A 17,084-nucleotide genomic window follows, 5' to 3' on the forward strand; every position below is an offset into this window, starting at 1 on the left:
CCGTGAGGGTTGGACTAGCACATGAGCTGCTGGGCCTGGCTGCTGCTGTCTGTTCAGTCTTCATCCTATGCTTGTTTGCTTCTTTATGTCTGCCTGGCTCTCATGCTCTCTGCTCCCCGTAGCCCTGTCTGTCTCTATCCGTTTCAGTCCAGAAGGATTGCCTCAGCAAGCTGCTCCGCCAGTCTGACCAGATAGATCACTGTGGGGCTGAACTCTGCCTTTGCTGGTCTGGGAGAGAGGGCGTGCTCATGGGACTCCCTCTCTGTTGTCATGGCTCCACCTGCTGTGTGCGGACTCGGCTTTCTGGGAAGTGAGCAATGATGGAGGATGAAGGAGAAGAATATGCAAAAAAGGGCAAGGAATAAAAGCAGCATCTGAGAGAGGAGACAGGTGGAGGGTTTTGCCTTTGCTGCTTATAGAATTGCTTTGTCAGAAATCAGAACGTATGTGGGAGCATGGATAGGCTGATGAAATGTGCCGTGGTCACTGTCTAGGACTAGGTATTGCCATTGCTGTTTTTCATAGGCTGAATAATAACCTTAGCATCAAGCCGGTCTCAGCATGTATTTTGTATTAACGACTCAACCTGGTCTCAGCATGTATTTTGACTTATCCTTTGCTCTACCCTTTCACCTCTGGGCCAGAAAGATCAGCCACTGGAGAGGAGAAAAATAAGAACAGGGGCTTGCAAAGCACAGGGAGAGAGGAAGAGATTCCTAACTCTTGCAGTGATCTTGTCCTGTAGTTTTACACCTGAAAAACTTACCTGGCTTTGTCCAAGAAGGTAGTGTGACCCTGATTGCCCAACTTCAAAATCCCCTCAAAGAAAAAGCATGAGGAAAATAGAGGAAGCATCCTGTGCTTTTCCTTCTTAGAACAAAGCACTGGAAGTTTCTGGCTGTCAAAGGGAGGCTCTTCATTTCTGGCTCTCCAGACAGAGAATGTCTCCCTGCAGAAGTCAGGTCTAACAGTTCTATGTCTGAATCTATTTAAGAATACCAGCAATTATTGGGACACCTGGGTGGCTCAGTTGGTTAAGCGGCTGCCTTCGGCTCAGGTCATGATCCCAGCGTCCTGGGATCAAGTCCCGCATCGGGCTCCTTGCTCAGCGGGGAGCCTGCTTCTCCCTCTGCCTCTGCCTGCCACTCTGTCTGCCTGTGCTCACTCTCTCTGACAAATAAATAAATAAAATCTTTAAAAAAAAAAAAAAGAATACCAGCAATTATGACACATTTACTAATTCATCAACCCCAAGTAACCCCCTGGTAAAAACTGAATAAATGTTGTACAGTAGGCCAGAATTAAATTCCAGTTCAAGGAGCTTTTATGGGATGCCTACTAATTGCAGACCTGTAGACTCAGGTCTCCAGTCTCTTGAGTTTCTGCTTCCCAGCCATATTAGAGAGTCATTGTTTCATAAACTGTACCCTAGAGAGGCAAAAATATGTATCTAAATGACTATATATAAAGGGAACAGAAAACTCAACCATATCATTAGATCAAAAACTACTCCCTAAAAGCAAGTGGGCCAAGCAGGCATTGATTTGAGTAAATCCAGGGAGCAGGATCTGTTTTTAAAGAATCAGTTGGAAGGTCTAGAAGAAAATTACAAATTCTCTTAAAATTCAGATATAGCCATTGATATGCAAATAAAATGTGGAAAGCGGTTTGCCATGGTAACCACTTAATTACAGACGTAAATTATCATGGAGCCATGGATGATGTAGGTTCGGATTCCATGAACAAATAATCACTTAAGTATGGCTCTGAATATTTCCATGAGGAGTTCAAGCAGGCACTCTGCTTTAAGAGCTTAATGCATGGGTCATATTCTAAGCTGTGATGCCACTTGGAAAGTCATCTACATCCAGGAATGAAGAACTGTGCTCCAGCATAGCCAGCCAGAGCTACCAGTTCCGTTTCTGTGTATGGGCTTTCCAGTAGCTTTATTAAATATCCAGGACTCACTCTCTTTTTTATCTTTTATTTTTTAAAAAAGATTTTATTTGAGAGAGAGAGGGTGAGCGTACAAGCAGGGTGAGGGGCAGAAGGAGAGGGAGAAGCAGTCTCCCCACTGAGCAGCGAACCTGATGCGTAACTCGATCCCGGGACCCCGGGATCATGACCTGAGCTGAAATCAAGAGTTGGACACTTAACTGATTGAGCCACCCAGGCACCCCCATGAATGACTCTCTTTTTTAAGAGATAACCCCCAGTACCAATGAAATCTAAAATAAACTTGGAGAATGCAAAGCCAATATTAAGAATTTCAAACCAAAATGCACAAGTTGCTGTGTGTTGAGAGTTTTGAGGCCAACCTCAAACCTCAGGGTCTTGTGTTGAAAAGACACCTGCATTAGTGGAGGAGTTATTTAACACTATCTGGACCCTAAGACTAAGACTTCAGCAGGCAAGAAATTTGCTTACTGTTCTAAAAATTTCATAGCTCAAAAACTAGATTTTTTTCACATGTCTTTTACTCTGCTACACACTGCATTTTATTTATCTTGGAAGTTTATTTTGAATGATCAGTATAATTTGGTTATAGTCAAACAGAAGCTCTTTCTTAATTTTGCATGTTAGATGAATAATTTATCAAGAAAATATTTCATAAATCCTTCCCAGTTACATGTAGTTTAAAAAATAGCTTCTCAAAAAAAAAGGGGGGGGTGCTTCTCACTCGGAATGAGAAGGAAACTGTACCACCAATTCACAGGAAGGGATAATCTGGCTAAATTATTTTGTTGGGATGTATTTTAACTGTTAAGAGAGTTAAGGCTTTAGAAACTGTCAGTGAAATAATTTTCATTATTTCATTATTTCTCAGCATGAATCATTGCTGAGAAAGACTTCAGGGAGAAACAAGGGAGAAACTGCATCTTTCTTAAAGATTGTTTCTCTGTATATTTTAAGGGCATCAGACAGTTCATAATTGATGGTCATTAATTCTGAGTAATTCTAACAGAAACTTCCTCTGGGGGCCTTAGTTGTAAAGTCTTTTTATGACAATTGTGCTCTGATTGTCTTCCAAAGAATTCTCTTTATGTTGCTCTATCATCCACTGTCCACCCCCGACCCTGGAAAAGTATTTTTCTTGCCAATTATAATTTCCTGGGAGTGTTTTTAGTAGGAAATCAGTACCATACAAGATTCTTCTGGGGAGATGGTATGAGCATTAATACAAACTTTAAAAAAAAAAAAAATTGACACCTGATCCTTCACTTTTTTTCTCCTTCCCATCAGAAAATCTTGTTGGTTAAAAACCTCTGTTATTAATCATGTATGAAGATGACATGTAGAAATAATCTGCCTAACAAAGACATGTGGTACCATCCGAAAACCCTTTTGATTACCAGTGAACCTCGGCCCTCCAGTTCCTGGTCTGCCTATCAGAGCAGAGTTATTAAATGCCAAAGGTGGGCCCACTCTGGCTTGTCCACAAACTCTTGAAATTTTGAAATGAGGTTCAGCGAAAGCAAGTTTAGATTCTGGATTCCAAAGAGACAGAATTCCAAAGAGCCTTCTTACTCTTCAGCCCTGTTACTTGTTTCTTAGAAAGGTGTCCCCAGCCTGACACAGGCCACCTCTGCCCTCTTCTCCCCTCTCCTCAGAGGGGCCTCTTGCCCAGCATTTACTGCCTTTGAATGAATTCTGGTCCATCCACTCTGCTGAGGTCTCCAGCGGTCCACAGCAGAAAGAAGAAAAGACAGGGACAATGTGAGATTTCATAGAGCTGAATGTATTCCATTTAAAGAACTGTCTTTGATTCTGATTACATCCTTCACCATTTTTGTGTTAAAATATCCTTTTTAAAAAAATACCCTTTTATGAAATGATGAGGAAAGGAGGAGATGGTTTTCAGTGTCCTTATATTAGCAAAATAAAAATATTGGCCTTCTAGTAATTTTTCTGGTGATTGTACTAGTGTGCAATATCCAGAAGCGTGGGAATCACCCTTCTAGAACGTTAGCAAGGGTGCACATTGTGTCTTTTTCACATTTCTATCTCCGCTGTTCAGAATGGCCTACATACGTAAGTGCTCAGTCAATGTATGTTATTGGTAAAAGCATACTACATACATAAGTCCTACATATATACATAAGTCCTCAGTCAGTGTGTTATTGGTAAAAACATACTACATACATAAGTCCTACATACATACATACATAAGTCCTCAGTCAATGTATGTTATTGGTAAAAACGCGATCTGTGTTATGATGATCTCTACAAGCACAGCCATAAATTTCTAGGTGTCTGGAAAAGAGTAAAGTGTTCTCCAGTGCTGCTAAGCCTCAATCGTGACATGACCTCTGCCCTCCCAGACACGGCATAAATAGATTAATGGAGCCATTACCCAAAGAACTAACTGGCAGGCACTAAAACCAAATTCCGTTTTGGCTTTTACATAAATTTTCATTGAAAAATTGAAAAACCTTAATGGGCAAAGTGATGTCAAAGGTATAGATGAACCAAAAATGGCAGTTCTTGGGCAGAAATCCTTGATTCATGTTATAACTAATACTTTGTTGTATTACTTCTGTTTATAAATATTATTCAAATATTCCTGACTCTGAACGGTGAACCTGACGTTTTGGTACTGAGGATAGTGGCCTGCCTGGCACCTGAGAAGTCAAGCAGGCCGGAATACCATCGCCAGATGGCACTGCAACTTGGGAGATGTAAGCCCAGGACTCTCCTTGGGTGGAGGGACGGGCCCTGAGAGCCACCATCTTGGTGTCTGCAGTTGTCCTAAGCAAAGTGTCACTCCAGCCAGATGGCACAGACTGAGGGCAATATCCCTGATGTGCGATGTGAGACGGGCACATCTCTCCCAAACACCTGAGGGACTTACGCCAGTGCTGCATAGTTAATGGCGGAAGGATGCAGGAGGGGGGGGGCCCGAGAAACGGAGATCATTGGCGTGTTCTGTGAATTAAGAAAAGCCACTTGAAGGGGGTCAGATGGTAGCACAGTGGCCTGACCTGCTGGTGGAGGATGTAATTTGGGGGCTGTCTGGGGATGCTTTTGGTAAGAACACAGGGTATGTTTGCTTGTGGATGTGCAATTTTAGACAGTTCCCATTCACACAGAATCTGAACAAAGACAAAAATGTATGTGGATTATATGGCTTACATTTTTTCCCTCTAGTCCAGTAGGTTTTAGGCTTGCTTGCAGTTTTCTGCTCCCGGGTGGTCCGCATCCTGCAGAAGAGGACATCCTAGCAAACCTGAAATTGTTCTGACCTGTTCACTAGGTTTTCTTTCTAGAAATTTCTTTAGCCAGGGGCAGCCATTCCACAGTGGCATATGTAGTGAAGTGAGGAGGTCAGTGACATTCAGACTGTAGTGAAAGAGGTGTGGATAGAACTTCTTTATTCGTTGTTGTCTTGCTGTGGCCTTAGAAAACCAGCCCAAGTGAACAACAGGTGACCCTTTATTTTGGTGCAGCCTTTCCCTCCCTCTGCCCCCTCACAGCACTGGACCGCTCAGATGCTTTTGTCTTAAAAGCTGGTGTCCGGTTCGCAGTGAAGCAGCAGCAGCCGAGCACAATGGCTCAGGAGTGGAGTCTGGAGCCCTCCCACCTAGATCTGAGGCCCTGCTCAGATCAGTGCAGGGCCTCACTGGATCCCTGTAGGCTTCAGCTTCCTTGTCCATCAGGTGGTCATAGGAATACCAACCTCCAAAGCTTGTGAAAAGGACTGAACCAACTAAATTTAAAGGGCTTCCCCAGTGCCTGATGCTCAGTAAGCATCAGGGGTTGCCACTGTTAGTTTAAGTTACTCTGACCATTAAAAGGTTCTAAGCATCTGTATAATCTTCCAGGTTTAAGGTATTAGTTGTGAATGGAACTTGGGAGAAGGTATTTATAGCTTTGGCTCCATGTCATCTTTACTTAGAATCTAGCATTTTTGTCATAGAAGACCTTTCCAAAAGGTTCTTGTGAAGATGTGAAGACTAGAAAGAACGTAGGAATCAGAATTGACGTGTGAAGTCAGCCCACAACACAACCTGTGTAGAGGACTGTGGTATAGACCCTGAGTGTGGATTTGGGATAGGGATGGAGACATAGAAGCCAGGGAGTAGGAGACATACTTCTCACCACCGTTAACAAGTTTCCAGTTGAATGGGAGTCCCTCTGAGCCCAAACAGTTGCTGTTCCTTTATGGGACAAATGGATATTACGTCACAGTTAAGACTTCTGATTTTTACTCTCACTATTCTATACGATTTTTCAGATAGTTGTACTTGCTCCTTAGAGTTTCACAGGTAAAAATTTTAAATAAAAAGTACATTTCTTCTTTCTTAAAAGATTAGAGAGAACCTGGTTTAGCCTTGTGTTATGATGAGAATGATCGCTACAGAATGTCTCACCAAGTCCCTGCATGGGAGGAGTATGTAGGTTCATAGCATGACGACTGGGGCGAGAACAGCGTGATACCCAGTTCAGTGGTTGGGACCTGGACGTGGTCTGACAAGGTGTGCCTTTCTCAGAGCTTGATACGTTTGCCTGGGGTGCTGGGAAAGAGAAGTGTCCCCACCTAACAACAGTTGATGACCTACCAGCAGCTATTAAGGACTGCCAAAATAACTTCCAGCTGTCAGCATAAAAGAGGACTGGGGAAAAATTGAAATTTAGATGAAGAGAGCTGTAGTGTACAGATAAATGTTAACCAGCATCCCTGCATTTGTTGTAAACCACTGTGTACATCATTCGTTCTGCCACATGATGGGCCCAGCCCGAGAGCTACGTAGTTGCACATGGTATTCCCCTCCCGGAATGCAGACCGCACGCACCAGGTGCTCATCGGTGCCCCTTCGGGGCTGCTGCTGGGAGGGAGCCTTCCCTGCGCCCGAGAGCAGTTCTGTGTTCTCTGCCTCCAAGGCTGGCATGTTCTGTTGGTCTTTCCATTGTCCAGTCTCCTGCTGCTTCTGGACACCACCCTTCCCTCTTTTGCAAACACCATGATCCCCCTCCTTCTTCATTTACCCTTGTACCTCTGTTTTCTGTCACCTGCCATTTTTCCTGAACTTTTCCACGTCTGTCCCTGCATTGCTGCCTTCCCAGCCGGTGGCCTGGAAAGGCCCCACAGGAACGAAGCTTCTTCCTCCAACCAGTTTAAAAAGTTGTCAAGTGTGTTACCTTGATTTCCTTTAAAGCGTAACATCTGTATCACAGTGCCCTGTCCTTTCATTCACCCAACAAATATTACTGAGCACCTATTACATGTCCTAGATTGTTTTAAGCAATTGGGATACATAAAGAATAACTGACAAAGTTCTTCCTCCTTATGGAGTTTACACTGAAGATGGTGGAGACAGACTGAACTAAATAAGTTCTTATATTAAAAGGTGGTGGGTACTATGGAAGAAAGGAAAGGTGTAGCCAGGGTAAGAGAGGTGAGGTATGCTGGGATGGTAAGAGGACAAGTTATAATAGTAAATAGGATAGTCAGGGTAGAATTCAGGGAGAACCGATTTAAAGACTTGATGGAGATAAAGGAGTCAGCCATATGGGGAATCAGGAAGAGCTTTGCAGGCCCAGGAAACAGAATGAAGGCCTTGCTGGTAAGAGTAATGTGGGCTCTGAGGGAAAGAGAGGAGTCAAAAATTATTCTAAGGCTTTTGGCCTGAAAGGGTGTAAGAGTTGAACTCCCACTTGCTGACATGAAGTGCTCAGGGCAAAGACAAGACTGTGAAGTAGGGAGCGGCAAGCAGGAGTTAGGTTTGGATGTAATTTTCAAGTACCTCGTTAGACATCCAGGTGGAGGTTAAGCAGGCAACTGGATAGTGGATCTGCGTATCTGAGTGCAGGCGACGTCAGCCTGGAGTGTTTAAAGCTGTGGGACCAACTGTGATCAGTAAGAATACAGAGAAGAGGACAACTGATTGAGCCCTGGGCACTCCAGTGCTAAGATACCAGAAAGTTAATGACAGCAAAGGATACTGAGAAGGAAAAGCCAACACAGCATCCCATCTAGAACGCTGGTGGATGCTCTGACTTGCTTGCAAGGAGAACTGTCCTGTCTTCGTTTTCTTCTAAGCCTGTACTTAGTATTCTTTTCTTTTCTTTTGAACTTGCTGATTGAATGTACCACTCCCAATAAGCCTGGAGTGCTCTCTGAGCTGTGTCCTAGAATGGGACTGGGATACTGGAAGCCAGTCCCTCTCTCGTCTGATTTGCTTTACTTCCTGTTGGGAGATGGCTGCCTGCAGCAAGGGAACGAGGTGGAGGGGGCATGGTGTCGGGGGCAGCCTCCTCGCATTAGTGAACTGAGCCGGCTCAACAAAACTGGAGTGCAGGCTAAGCTAGGTCCACGTCACAGGGTAGACCCGAAGGGAATCAGCAAGGGGTCCTGCTGGGTTCCTAAATGAGTCAGTGGCTATTTCAAAGAACTGAATTGAACTTTTGACCTCTGTTCTCCAACGTTAACTGTGACACACCCATCAGGTTTATGGTAAGTGCTAAGACAAAACTGCCATGTAGACTAAGGGAAATCAAGTTTTCTGCCCTCAAGGGGCTCAGAGTCCTACTAGGGTACTGCTCTATCTCAGGGCTGAGTATAATGACTGGCACTTAGGTAACTCAGTAAATAGTTGTTGAGTAAGTCTACAAAATTACCAGTGTGATGAAGAGCTGAAGAGAGACAGGGTAGTGGAAGCACAGAGAAGACCATTCTGGCAGGAAGTGGTGACAAATGTTTCACATGGAGGGGGACATTGACCTTGGTGAGGGGGGATAATGCCAGGTAGATGAATCCCCCAGGGGTCAGCATGAATAAGAACCCCGTGTTCAGGGAATGGTGATGTGTGGAGTGTGACCAGAATCCTTGAGTGTTACTCGCCTATGTGTGTTTAAAGCCTGTGAAACCCCACATCAAGCCACTCCTGCACCCCCGCTGTGGCCACTTACCGCTGTGCTTGGCACTCAGGGCAGGCACACAGTATACAGTCAGGGGACTCACCTCATGGAATTACCGAATTGGAACCCAAATTTATCAGAAGCTATTAAGCCTGCTGTCAGCTGTCTGCTGTGCACTCACTCTCCAAACAGATGAGGATATCTGATAGCTTTAGAGTGAGCTTCTCGATTATAATCTAGTGGAGGCTGAGTGTTGGGTCCCTCACTGGGAGCTTCTCCACAGGATGACAGTAGCAGTAACAGCTGGCCTTGTTTTCTTCGTGTCCTTAGAAGAGTGCTTTGCAAACTGAGGTCTAGTTAGTCTTTGCTATTTAGTCTGAAAGCCTGTCTGAAGAGGAAATAAGAATTTGTGTGGGTGTTTTTTAAAAAGATTTTATTTTTACGTATTTTTACTTATTTGAGAGAGAGAGAGATCATGAGCAGGGGGGAGGAGACTCCCTGCTGAGCAAGGAGCCAGATGTGGGGCTTGATCCCAGGACACTAGGATGATGACCTGAGTCCAAGGCGGATGCTCAACTGACTGAGCCATCCAGGTGTCCCAGGAAATAGGAATTTGATGTCCAAAGATTCACTTATTATTCTTTTGGACAGGAGCCAGACTTTAGTTCTCACATTTTCAGGCCAGGAAAAATGGTCTCCTTCTGTACTCCTGGTGGGTGACCCACAAAAGACAAGAAACTGTGCGTCCATTCCCTAGGCCAGCCGGTGGTGAAAGAGCGATGATTGCATGGTTGATCTGGAGGGAAGGAGGTGATACTCTAACAGCCAGGAAAACACTGTGAAACGGCCATGGAGCCTTTCCTCATTTCCTTCACAGACTGAAGAGCTGTGGTTCAGACTTGACTCCCCCCATGCCTGGCATCTCATGAAGCTTGAGATGGTCATCTTCAGACCAAGTAAAATATTATGTATTGTATTCAGGAACTCCTAGTCTTTATAAAATTGGGTGCTTGGCAGGATCACGGAGATGTTTATCTTCCTACTAAGGGATTTGCTTAAAACTTAGATTTGGTGACATTACTTCATTCCAGAGTAGTAGCAAGAAAATAACCTAAGATGTACAATTTTGTGGTATAATTACAGGAGTCAATAAATGTGGACCACAAAGCAAGAGGACTAAGACTTTATCTTTCTCGGTACTTTTTTTTTTTTTAAGAACCTTCTAGGTTTTAGACACTGGAAATGCTATAAGACATAGTTTCTGCCCTTTTGGAGCTCGTGGAGTCTCATTATTTGAGTTAAATCTAAACCACATGCTTAGGTTGTCCACAGAGGCGGAAGATTCCTGTGCAGTAAGACTGGACTGCTGAGAATCTGAGGTTGAGTCTGAAAGCTCCACCCAGGCAGGGGAAAATGTTATTAAAACTGCACAGAAACACAGTGGGCATTGCATTGTGATAGCTGGTATCCAGCTCACATGGCCAGCCTCATCGAGGTCAACAGGACTGTGTCTCTAGCCAGTGGTGGCATCTCAGGTAGTCCAAGTAACTATCAGTTCTTCGGTTTTTTTCTCTCCTAGGTAGGGTTGTCATGCCCAGGTGACCCCATGATGAGCAGAGGGTACCTTCTGGGGTGCCATCCCATCAATTAGACCCATGGCTGATGTTATCACAGTTCTGAGTCACTTACTGTTTCTTTCGCTGGTGACGATTTTCTTTGGGCTCTGGCCAGTATCACTCTCCCTGCTTTCCTTCCTCCTAGCTGGGCCAACTGTTGCTTAATCAGGCACATGGGAAGAGATGCCCATCAAGAAAAGCCAAAGCCTACTGGCCAAGTTGCTTACTTTGTCAATGATGTCCCCCTCCCAAAACAATACTGCATTAGGGCAAGGTGGTGGAAAGACGCCAGAGACCACTCACTATAGGCTGGCCTAACTTCAGAAACTACTTTTTTAATAAGTACATAGGAAGATCAGACTATTTTCTGGTTTGGCTTCTATGTGAAATTTAATCCAGAGCACACTTCACCTTCCCTTTGGTCCAGCTATAACCCACAACCACGCTGAGACTCCCTGAGTATACTGCAGACTGAGGACCAGAGAAACCATGCTAAGTTTGTAGCAGACTTGGTATGTCTGCCTATATTCTAATGCCTGTTGTTTGACATGCCTATTTAAGACTTCAGTTTTGTCTCATTAGTTGGTGTCATTAATCCTACTTGGAATTCAGGGCATAAGTTTGCTTCTAAACACTGGGATTCAGAGCCCTGGAACAGGACAGTGTGACAGGCTAAACCAGCCAGCTAAGAGTCTCTCCTTCCTTTCCTGCTGACAGATTTCATTCTCATTGATTGGTATCTGTCAAGTTATTTTACTCGTTTTCACAGGGGGACACTGTGGTTTGGAGATTTTGTCATGGGTTTAACTATGTTCCAAGCCCTCTTCTGAGTACGGCATTAGAGTGGTAAAGGCATAATACAAAAATCCCTGCTCTCATGGAGTCAAGTCTAGGATGGAGATGGATAACCAAAGATGTAAAACAGGAGGTTGAACTATAGGATATGTCCATTTTTATAGGTCAAAAATGGTCAAATATTGCAAGTTTCATATGACTCAAATATATTCTGTTGGTCATAATGCTAAGGAGAAATAAAGCAAGGAAAGGGGGAGGAGGTAGGTGATTGAATTTTAAGTAGAGTGGAATGGAAGACCACACCTACAACGTGGCATTTGAATGTGGCTTAAAAGCTGTCTGGAGGGAAAGTACTGCAGGTGAGAGAAAGAGCAAAGGCCTGAGCGCGGCTGGTACTGTGTGCAAGGAAAAGCCCCTAGCTAGTAGAAGGCAGGAGTGGAGAGCACAGGTGAGAATGGCAGAGGTGAGTTTGCGTAGGTAATAGCGAGCCGGATCATAGGGCTTTGGAAGGCCATGAGACAAAAGAGAAGATTGGATTTTACCCTGAGTTGGGGAAATGTAATGGTTTTTTTCTTTTCTCACTTTTACTAAGAAGCAAAATTACTCTGTTCAGGTAGTGTTTGATGACTAAGGAATGCTTATTAGGGCCCAGGAACTACCACTGCCCAGGCTACTCATAAGCTGCACTGGGCCCGAGTGCAGTGGAATTAGGACAGTTGCAAGGTAAGGACTCTTGCAGTTGCTGGACAGAAAACCTGAATTGTTAAACTTACTGGAATTCCTCTGGTAGATAGCCTTTGTCTAAATACTAGAAAGATGAAAAATATTTTTAAATTATTTTTGCTCACCTGAAGGCCCACTGTTTTCTTTCTCTCACTGAGACGTAGGTCTTGCGTTTTCAAGGCGTCAGTGGTGTTAATGACAATCTGCTAAGTGCTGGGAGGAGAGGTCACCAGCTAGCGCAAGGTAGACAGGGACAGTTTCCTCCCTCTGACCCACTGACCCTCTGCAGATTTGGAGAAGGTACTCTTGGTGTTTGTCTAGGTTGGCTGCCTGTGTGTCAGCACAGATCACGTCCACTGGGGCTTGCAGACGTACTAGCCCACATTTTATTACCCTCCCACGTAGACTGCCCTGTGGGCTTATAAATATTCAAGCTGAAGCTTTGGACAAACCCTAGGTTATTGAAAGTCTCCCTGCTGTCCTTATTCACAAATTAATTGGCCAGTAGCTACCATAGGATTTTAAGATGGGCTGAAGCACCTCAGGAACCTTGGCTGAGCTATTAGAAAGGGGGACAGCCAGGAGTGCTGAGCAGTGGTACTGGAGTGAATGTTCGTGATGGTGCTGTGAAAAGCAATCTGATGTTGTGAAAATAAGGATGATATTATTTATTTTAAAACTGCCTACTTCCCAGAAGAGTCTGAGACAGCCAAATTAAGGTATTCTGAATGTCCTATGACTAGCTAGATCCCAGCTTAGGGAGCAGAGCTGCTGGGGGACCACGTACTCCATGCTTTGTCTTTGGTCCCAGTCATATTAAAACATTAATTTTCGGGGCACCTGGGTGGCTCAGTGGGTTAAGCTTCTGCCTTCGGCTCAGGTCATGATCTCAGGGTCCTGGGATCGAGCCCCACATCGGGCTCTCTGCTCAGCGGGGAGCCTGCTTCCCCTTCTCTCTCTGCCTCTCTGCCTACTTGTGATCTCTGTCAAATAAATAAATAAATAATCTTAAAAAAAAAAACCACATTAATTTTACTTATTGGGCTTAAGTCACATAATACAAATGATATGTACAATTAATATTTAATTGGAGACAATTTAAATATGAATCCTCTTATCTTTTTAAAAAGTGTTATTTATTTGAGAGAGAGCACAAGCAGGGGGGAGTGGCAGAGGCAGAGGGAGAAGCAGACTCCCTGCTGAGCAGGGAGCCCGACTTGGGACTCGATCCCAGGACCCTGAGATCATGACCTGAGCTGAAGGCAGATGCTTAACCTGCTGAGCCACCCAGGCAGCCAACACTCTGGGCTTTTAAAGGGACAAGCAGCTAATGCTTCCTTGCCTGGGACAGGCACCAGAGCTTGACAGGAGAGGCAGTGAGCTAGAGAGTGCCTCTGAATCCTTCCAGAAGTCCCAGGTATGCTACCTGGCTGTTTCCAAGGTGGTAACTGAGGACCTGAGGGCAGAGACTACCAAAGGGCCATCTACCTCGGTTGGGTGAGGTTTCCTATGGAAGGAGATGGGAATCAATTCAGCTTTATCATAGGCCTTAGAAATACAAAAGAATTAGCTGAGTAGATTTAGATCTCCCCAGCTGAGTAAGATATGTTCAGATGGAGAAGAGTTTATTCTTCCAAGGGAATTAAATTGTAGCTTGGGTTCTCCCCTCTCCCCAAATTATTACACCTTTCAAAATATACCCTTAAAACGGACCTGATTTGCTTATTCATAAATGGTAAACTTTAAACTGCTTGTGTTTATATATGGGAGTGGTCTGCAAAAGGCTTTAACCTATTACCAGTTGCTAGTCTATGTTCCAGTTTTGTTATGGCTGTTACTGTTACAGACTATATATGTTTTTACACACTTTAATATCCACAACCATTTTAGGAGTTAAGGAGTAGCCAGTTTTACAGGTGAAGAATCATACCCAGACAAGTTAAGAAACTTTCCTAAGGTCACCCACTTCATAAATGGCAAGAGCTTGGATTCCTTACCTCAGAGCTCTTAACTACTAACCAACCCACTCTTAGCAAGTCTGCTAAAACCTTGCATATTCTAGAGTACCAACACATTCTCCACTGGGAGTCTAATTCTTGGGGGAATTAGCTCCATGCTCCCAGTCATTTCGAACAGCACCCCTCTGGGATGCCTCAGTCAGCTGTCCTTTCACTTCTGACCCTGGAGTGCATTTCCCTGCCTGCTGCCCAGCTCTCTGACCTATGCAGAAATAAAGGATACAGGGTTAGAAAGACTTCTTTTTCAGACAGTGAACATATGAACCACTTCCCTATATTCCATCCCTGCTAGAAAGTCCCCTAAGGCAATTCGGGAAGTAGGGAAAATCAGATCCAAAATCAGATCTGAACTGCCAGGCCTGGCAAGAAGATGCCATTGTAAGATGAAGACAGCTGTGATCTGTGGCCTGAAACCCTGTCCTGGATCATCCTTCAAGCCTAATACTACCACAGGTTCAGTCATGTTCTTTTTGTGGGTGTGGTTAAACCCGGAGAACTTCAGTAAAGGTAGGAAAAGAGAATTTAGAACCACGATTAAATTAGGAGGATAGAATTGCTACTTCAAGGTATCTAAAAAAACAGCTTTTGGGGGGGTAAGAAGTTAGCCATCTTGATTTATATTAGGTGTCATTTTCTCCTGCCACATAAAATATAAGCCATCATCTTACAGCTGTTCTAGCATAAAACAGCCATAGGCAAAGTCCATAAACATATGGGCATGGGGTACATCTCAATAAAAATTTATTTAGAGGGGCACATGGATGGCTCAGTTGGTTAAGTGTCTGCCTTTGGCTCAGGTCATGATCCCAGGGTCCTGGGATTGAGCCCCACTTCGGACGCCCTACTCAGTGGGGAGCCTGCTTCTCTCTCTCCCACCCCCGCTCCGCTGCCCCCTGCCAAGCTTGTGCTCATTTGCTTGCTCTCAAATAAAATCTTAAAAGAAAACCAACTTTATAGAGCCCAGTCCACATTTCACTTGTGGGGGCCTTAGTTTGCCAGCCTCTGCCTTAGACCAAAAGGGAAATGCTCACTGTGATAAGAGTTTTGTGGGAAGAAATAGTAACAGGTTTAATTTGCTTTTCTAGAAGACAGACTATTAATGGATTCACATTCCAACATCCACCAAGGAGGCTAGATATACCTCTACGAAAATGATGGCATTTCTTGATTGGGTCAGATTAGTTGCATGGAACAGTCCCTGACGCTCCTACCCCACAGATGCCGCAGCCCAGGGCGGGTAGCGGAGGAGCAGTTCCCAGCCTCTCCAGTTACTCGCTGTACACCGTAAAGCCAAGGGGTTTCACCTGTTTTCTCTCTTGCCTCACAGGCTTGTTCCTGATCCTGGGTCTGATACTCTACCCGGCTGGCTGGGGCTGCCCGAAGGCCGTAGGCTACTGCGGACACTATGCGTCAGCCTATAAGCCCGGAGACTGCTCCTTGGGCTGGGCCTTTTACACCGCCATCGGGGGCACGGTCCTCACCTTCATCTGTGCCGTCTTCTCCGCCCAAGCAGAAATTGCAACCTCCAGTGACAAAGTACAGGAAGAAATCGAAGAGGGGAAAAACCTTATCTGCCTCCTTTAGTTTGGAAGAGACCTACATGCCATTTTCTTCCTGGATAACCTTGTGAAACAGTACTCCTCTGGTTTCATCGTCTGAGTCAAGTGAAGAACTAGCCTTTATCTACCAAAGCCTACATTCCATGGCCCCAAGCCTTAACAGGACCAGTGCGGGGCAACGTCCAGCTAAGTGAGTGCACTCGAGGGCCGCAGTTCAAACTCTCGGAGATGGAATACGAAACTACTGCACAAACCCTGACACACGGCTGACAAGTCTGTCCGACTCTGTCTTCTCCAGGGCTCATAAAGGAGAATGATCTAAACCATCAAGGCAGCAGTTCGTCTGGTAACTGGAGGCCGGAGCTACATGTGCAGGCTATTTTGAGATGTATTTCTGCCACCAGGTTGCATGTCTGTAAGCATCCCTGCCTCAGAATGAGGTTTTGGGGTTGGAGTTTTGGTCTCCTCCTAGTTGTTCTTCTGAGACTAAAATGAAGATTGCATACTTACGGGGGATAGCTTATGTGCTCAGAGGCTTAATATGACCAGAGGGGTCAGCAGGTCAGTGTGGAATCCCATTGTGGAAAGTGTTCTAGGCTGAATTCCGGGGTAAGGTTGGACTGATTGAACTGTCTCTCCAAGATTTTAGAAATCTGAGTAAGGGAAGAATAAGGACCAATATGATCATGGGAATAAAAGTCAAAAATCCTGCTAGGGAAGGCAAATTCATTGCACTGCCCAGCAGTCAGGCTAGCACCAGGCCTGGTCCAGTCTCCTTGACTAAAGGAGATCCTGTGTTTTTCTCCTAGGGTTAGGATCGAGCTTTGACTGCCAAAAGGAAATCTCACCCTGTCTCTTCATTCCAGGAACAGAGGTCTCCAAGCCAACTGTGGCTCATTCAGATGTTCACTGGGAGAACTTACCAGAATCTCAGCACTTGTGGGGAGACCTTCTCCCACTGTTTGGTAACCATGTGGTAGTCAGCTATATTTCCAGCCCCAGCAGCACAGAATGACCTTGTTTGCAGGAAAAAAGGAGCTAGTCATGGGAGTTCAGTTTCTCCAGTTACTAGTGTTATTTCTGAAAGCAGACTGCAGCATTAAAATTACTTCAGTAGGTGAGTTACATCAAACCTTCATATCCAGAGAAGTAGAGTAGAAATTTAATGCAAAAACAAGAGTGCCTAGCACCTGCCTATGCCTATGTACAAAAAGAATGGAACACCACTATTAAAAGGGATTCAGGAACTTAAAATCGAGTTTCTATGAATTGCCAGTAAAATTGATTCAGAAAAATGGTATTAGCCACCACCTCAAATTTACTTTGGAATGATCTCAGTGGCAAGAACCTAGCTGGTATTACCCAAAGTTTCAGAATTGCAGAATGATATAGAAACACTCCTTCACATAGTTTAAGCAAATGGAGTGGACCTCTGAAATTTCTGGAAGAATTAAAAGTACAGGTCTATTTGGGCTTATGAATCTGTTCCCCTGAGAGCTTGCTGTGTGTTGAAA

General features: G+C 44.6%; 1 protein-coding gene and 1 pseudogene across 2 annotated transcripts in view; one reads left to right on the plus strand and one right to left on the minus strand.

The window, feature by feature from the left end:
- Nucleotides 1–16,778, plus strand: part of LHFPL2 (LHFPL tetraspan subfamily member 2) — a gene marked incomplete at its 5' end in the record, with an annotated part of 22,322 nt that extends 5,544 nt beyond the window's left edge. Inside the window, one exon of the mRNA XM_080804965.1 lies at nt 15,339–16,778. Within this exon, the coding sequence (XP_080661091.1) occupies nt 15,339–15,595 (257 nt within the window). The 3' untranslated portion in view covers nt 15,596–16,778. The remainder of the gene's footprint in view (nt 1–15,338) is intronic.
- Nucleotides 1–17,084, minus strand: part of LOC308342884 (large ribosomal subunit protein uL23-like) — a 1,151,147-nt pseudogene that overhangs the window by 423,705 nt on the left and 710,358 nt on the right. The window lies entirely within an intron of this gene.

This window comes from Martes martes (assembly GCF_963455335.1).
Source record: "Martes martes genome assembly, chromosome: 5".
Classification (NCBI taxonomy): domain Eukaryota; kingdom Metazoa; phylum Chordata; class Mammalia; order Carnivora; family Mustelidae; genus Martes; species Martes martes.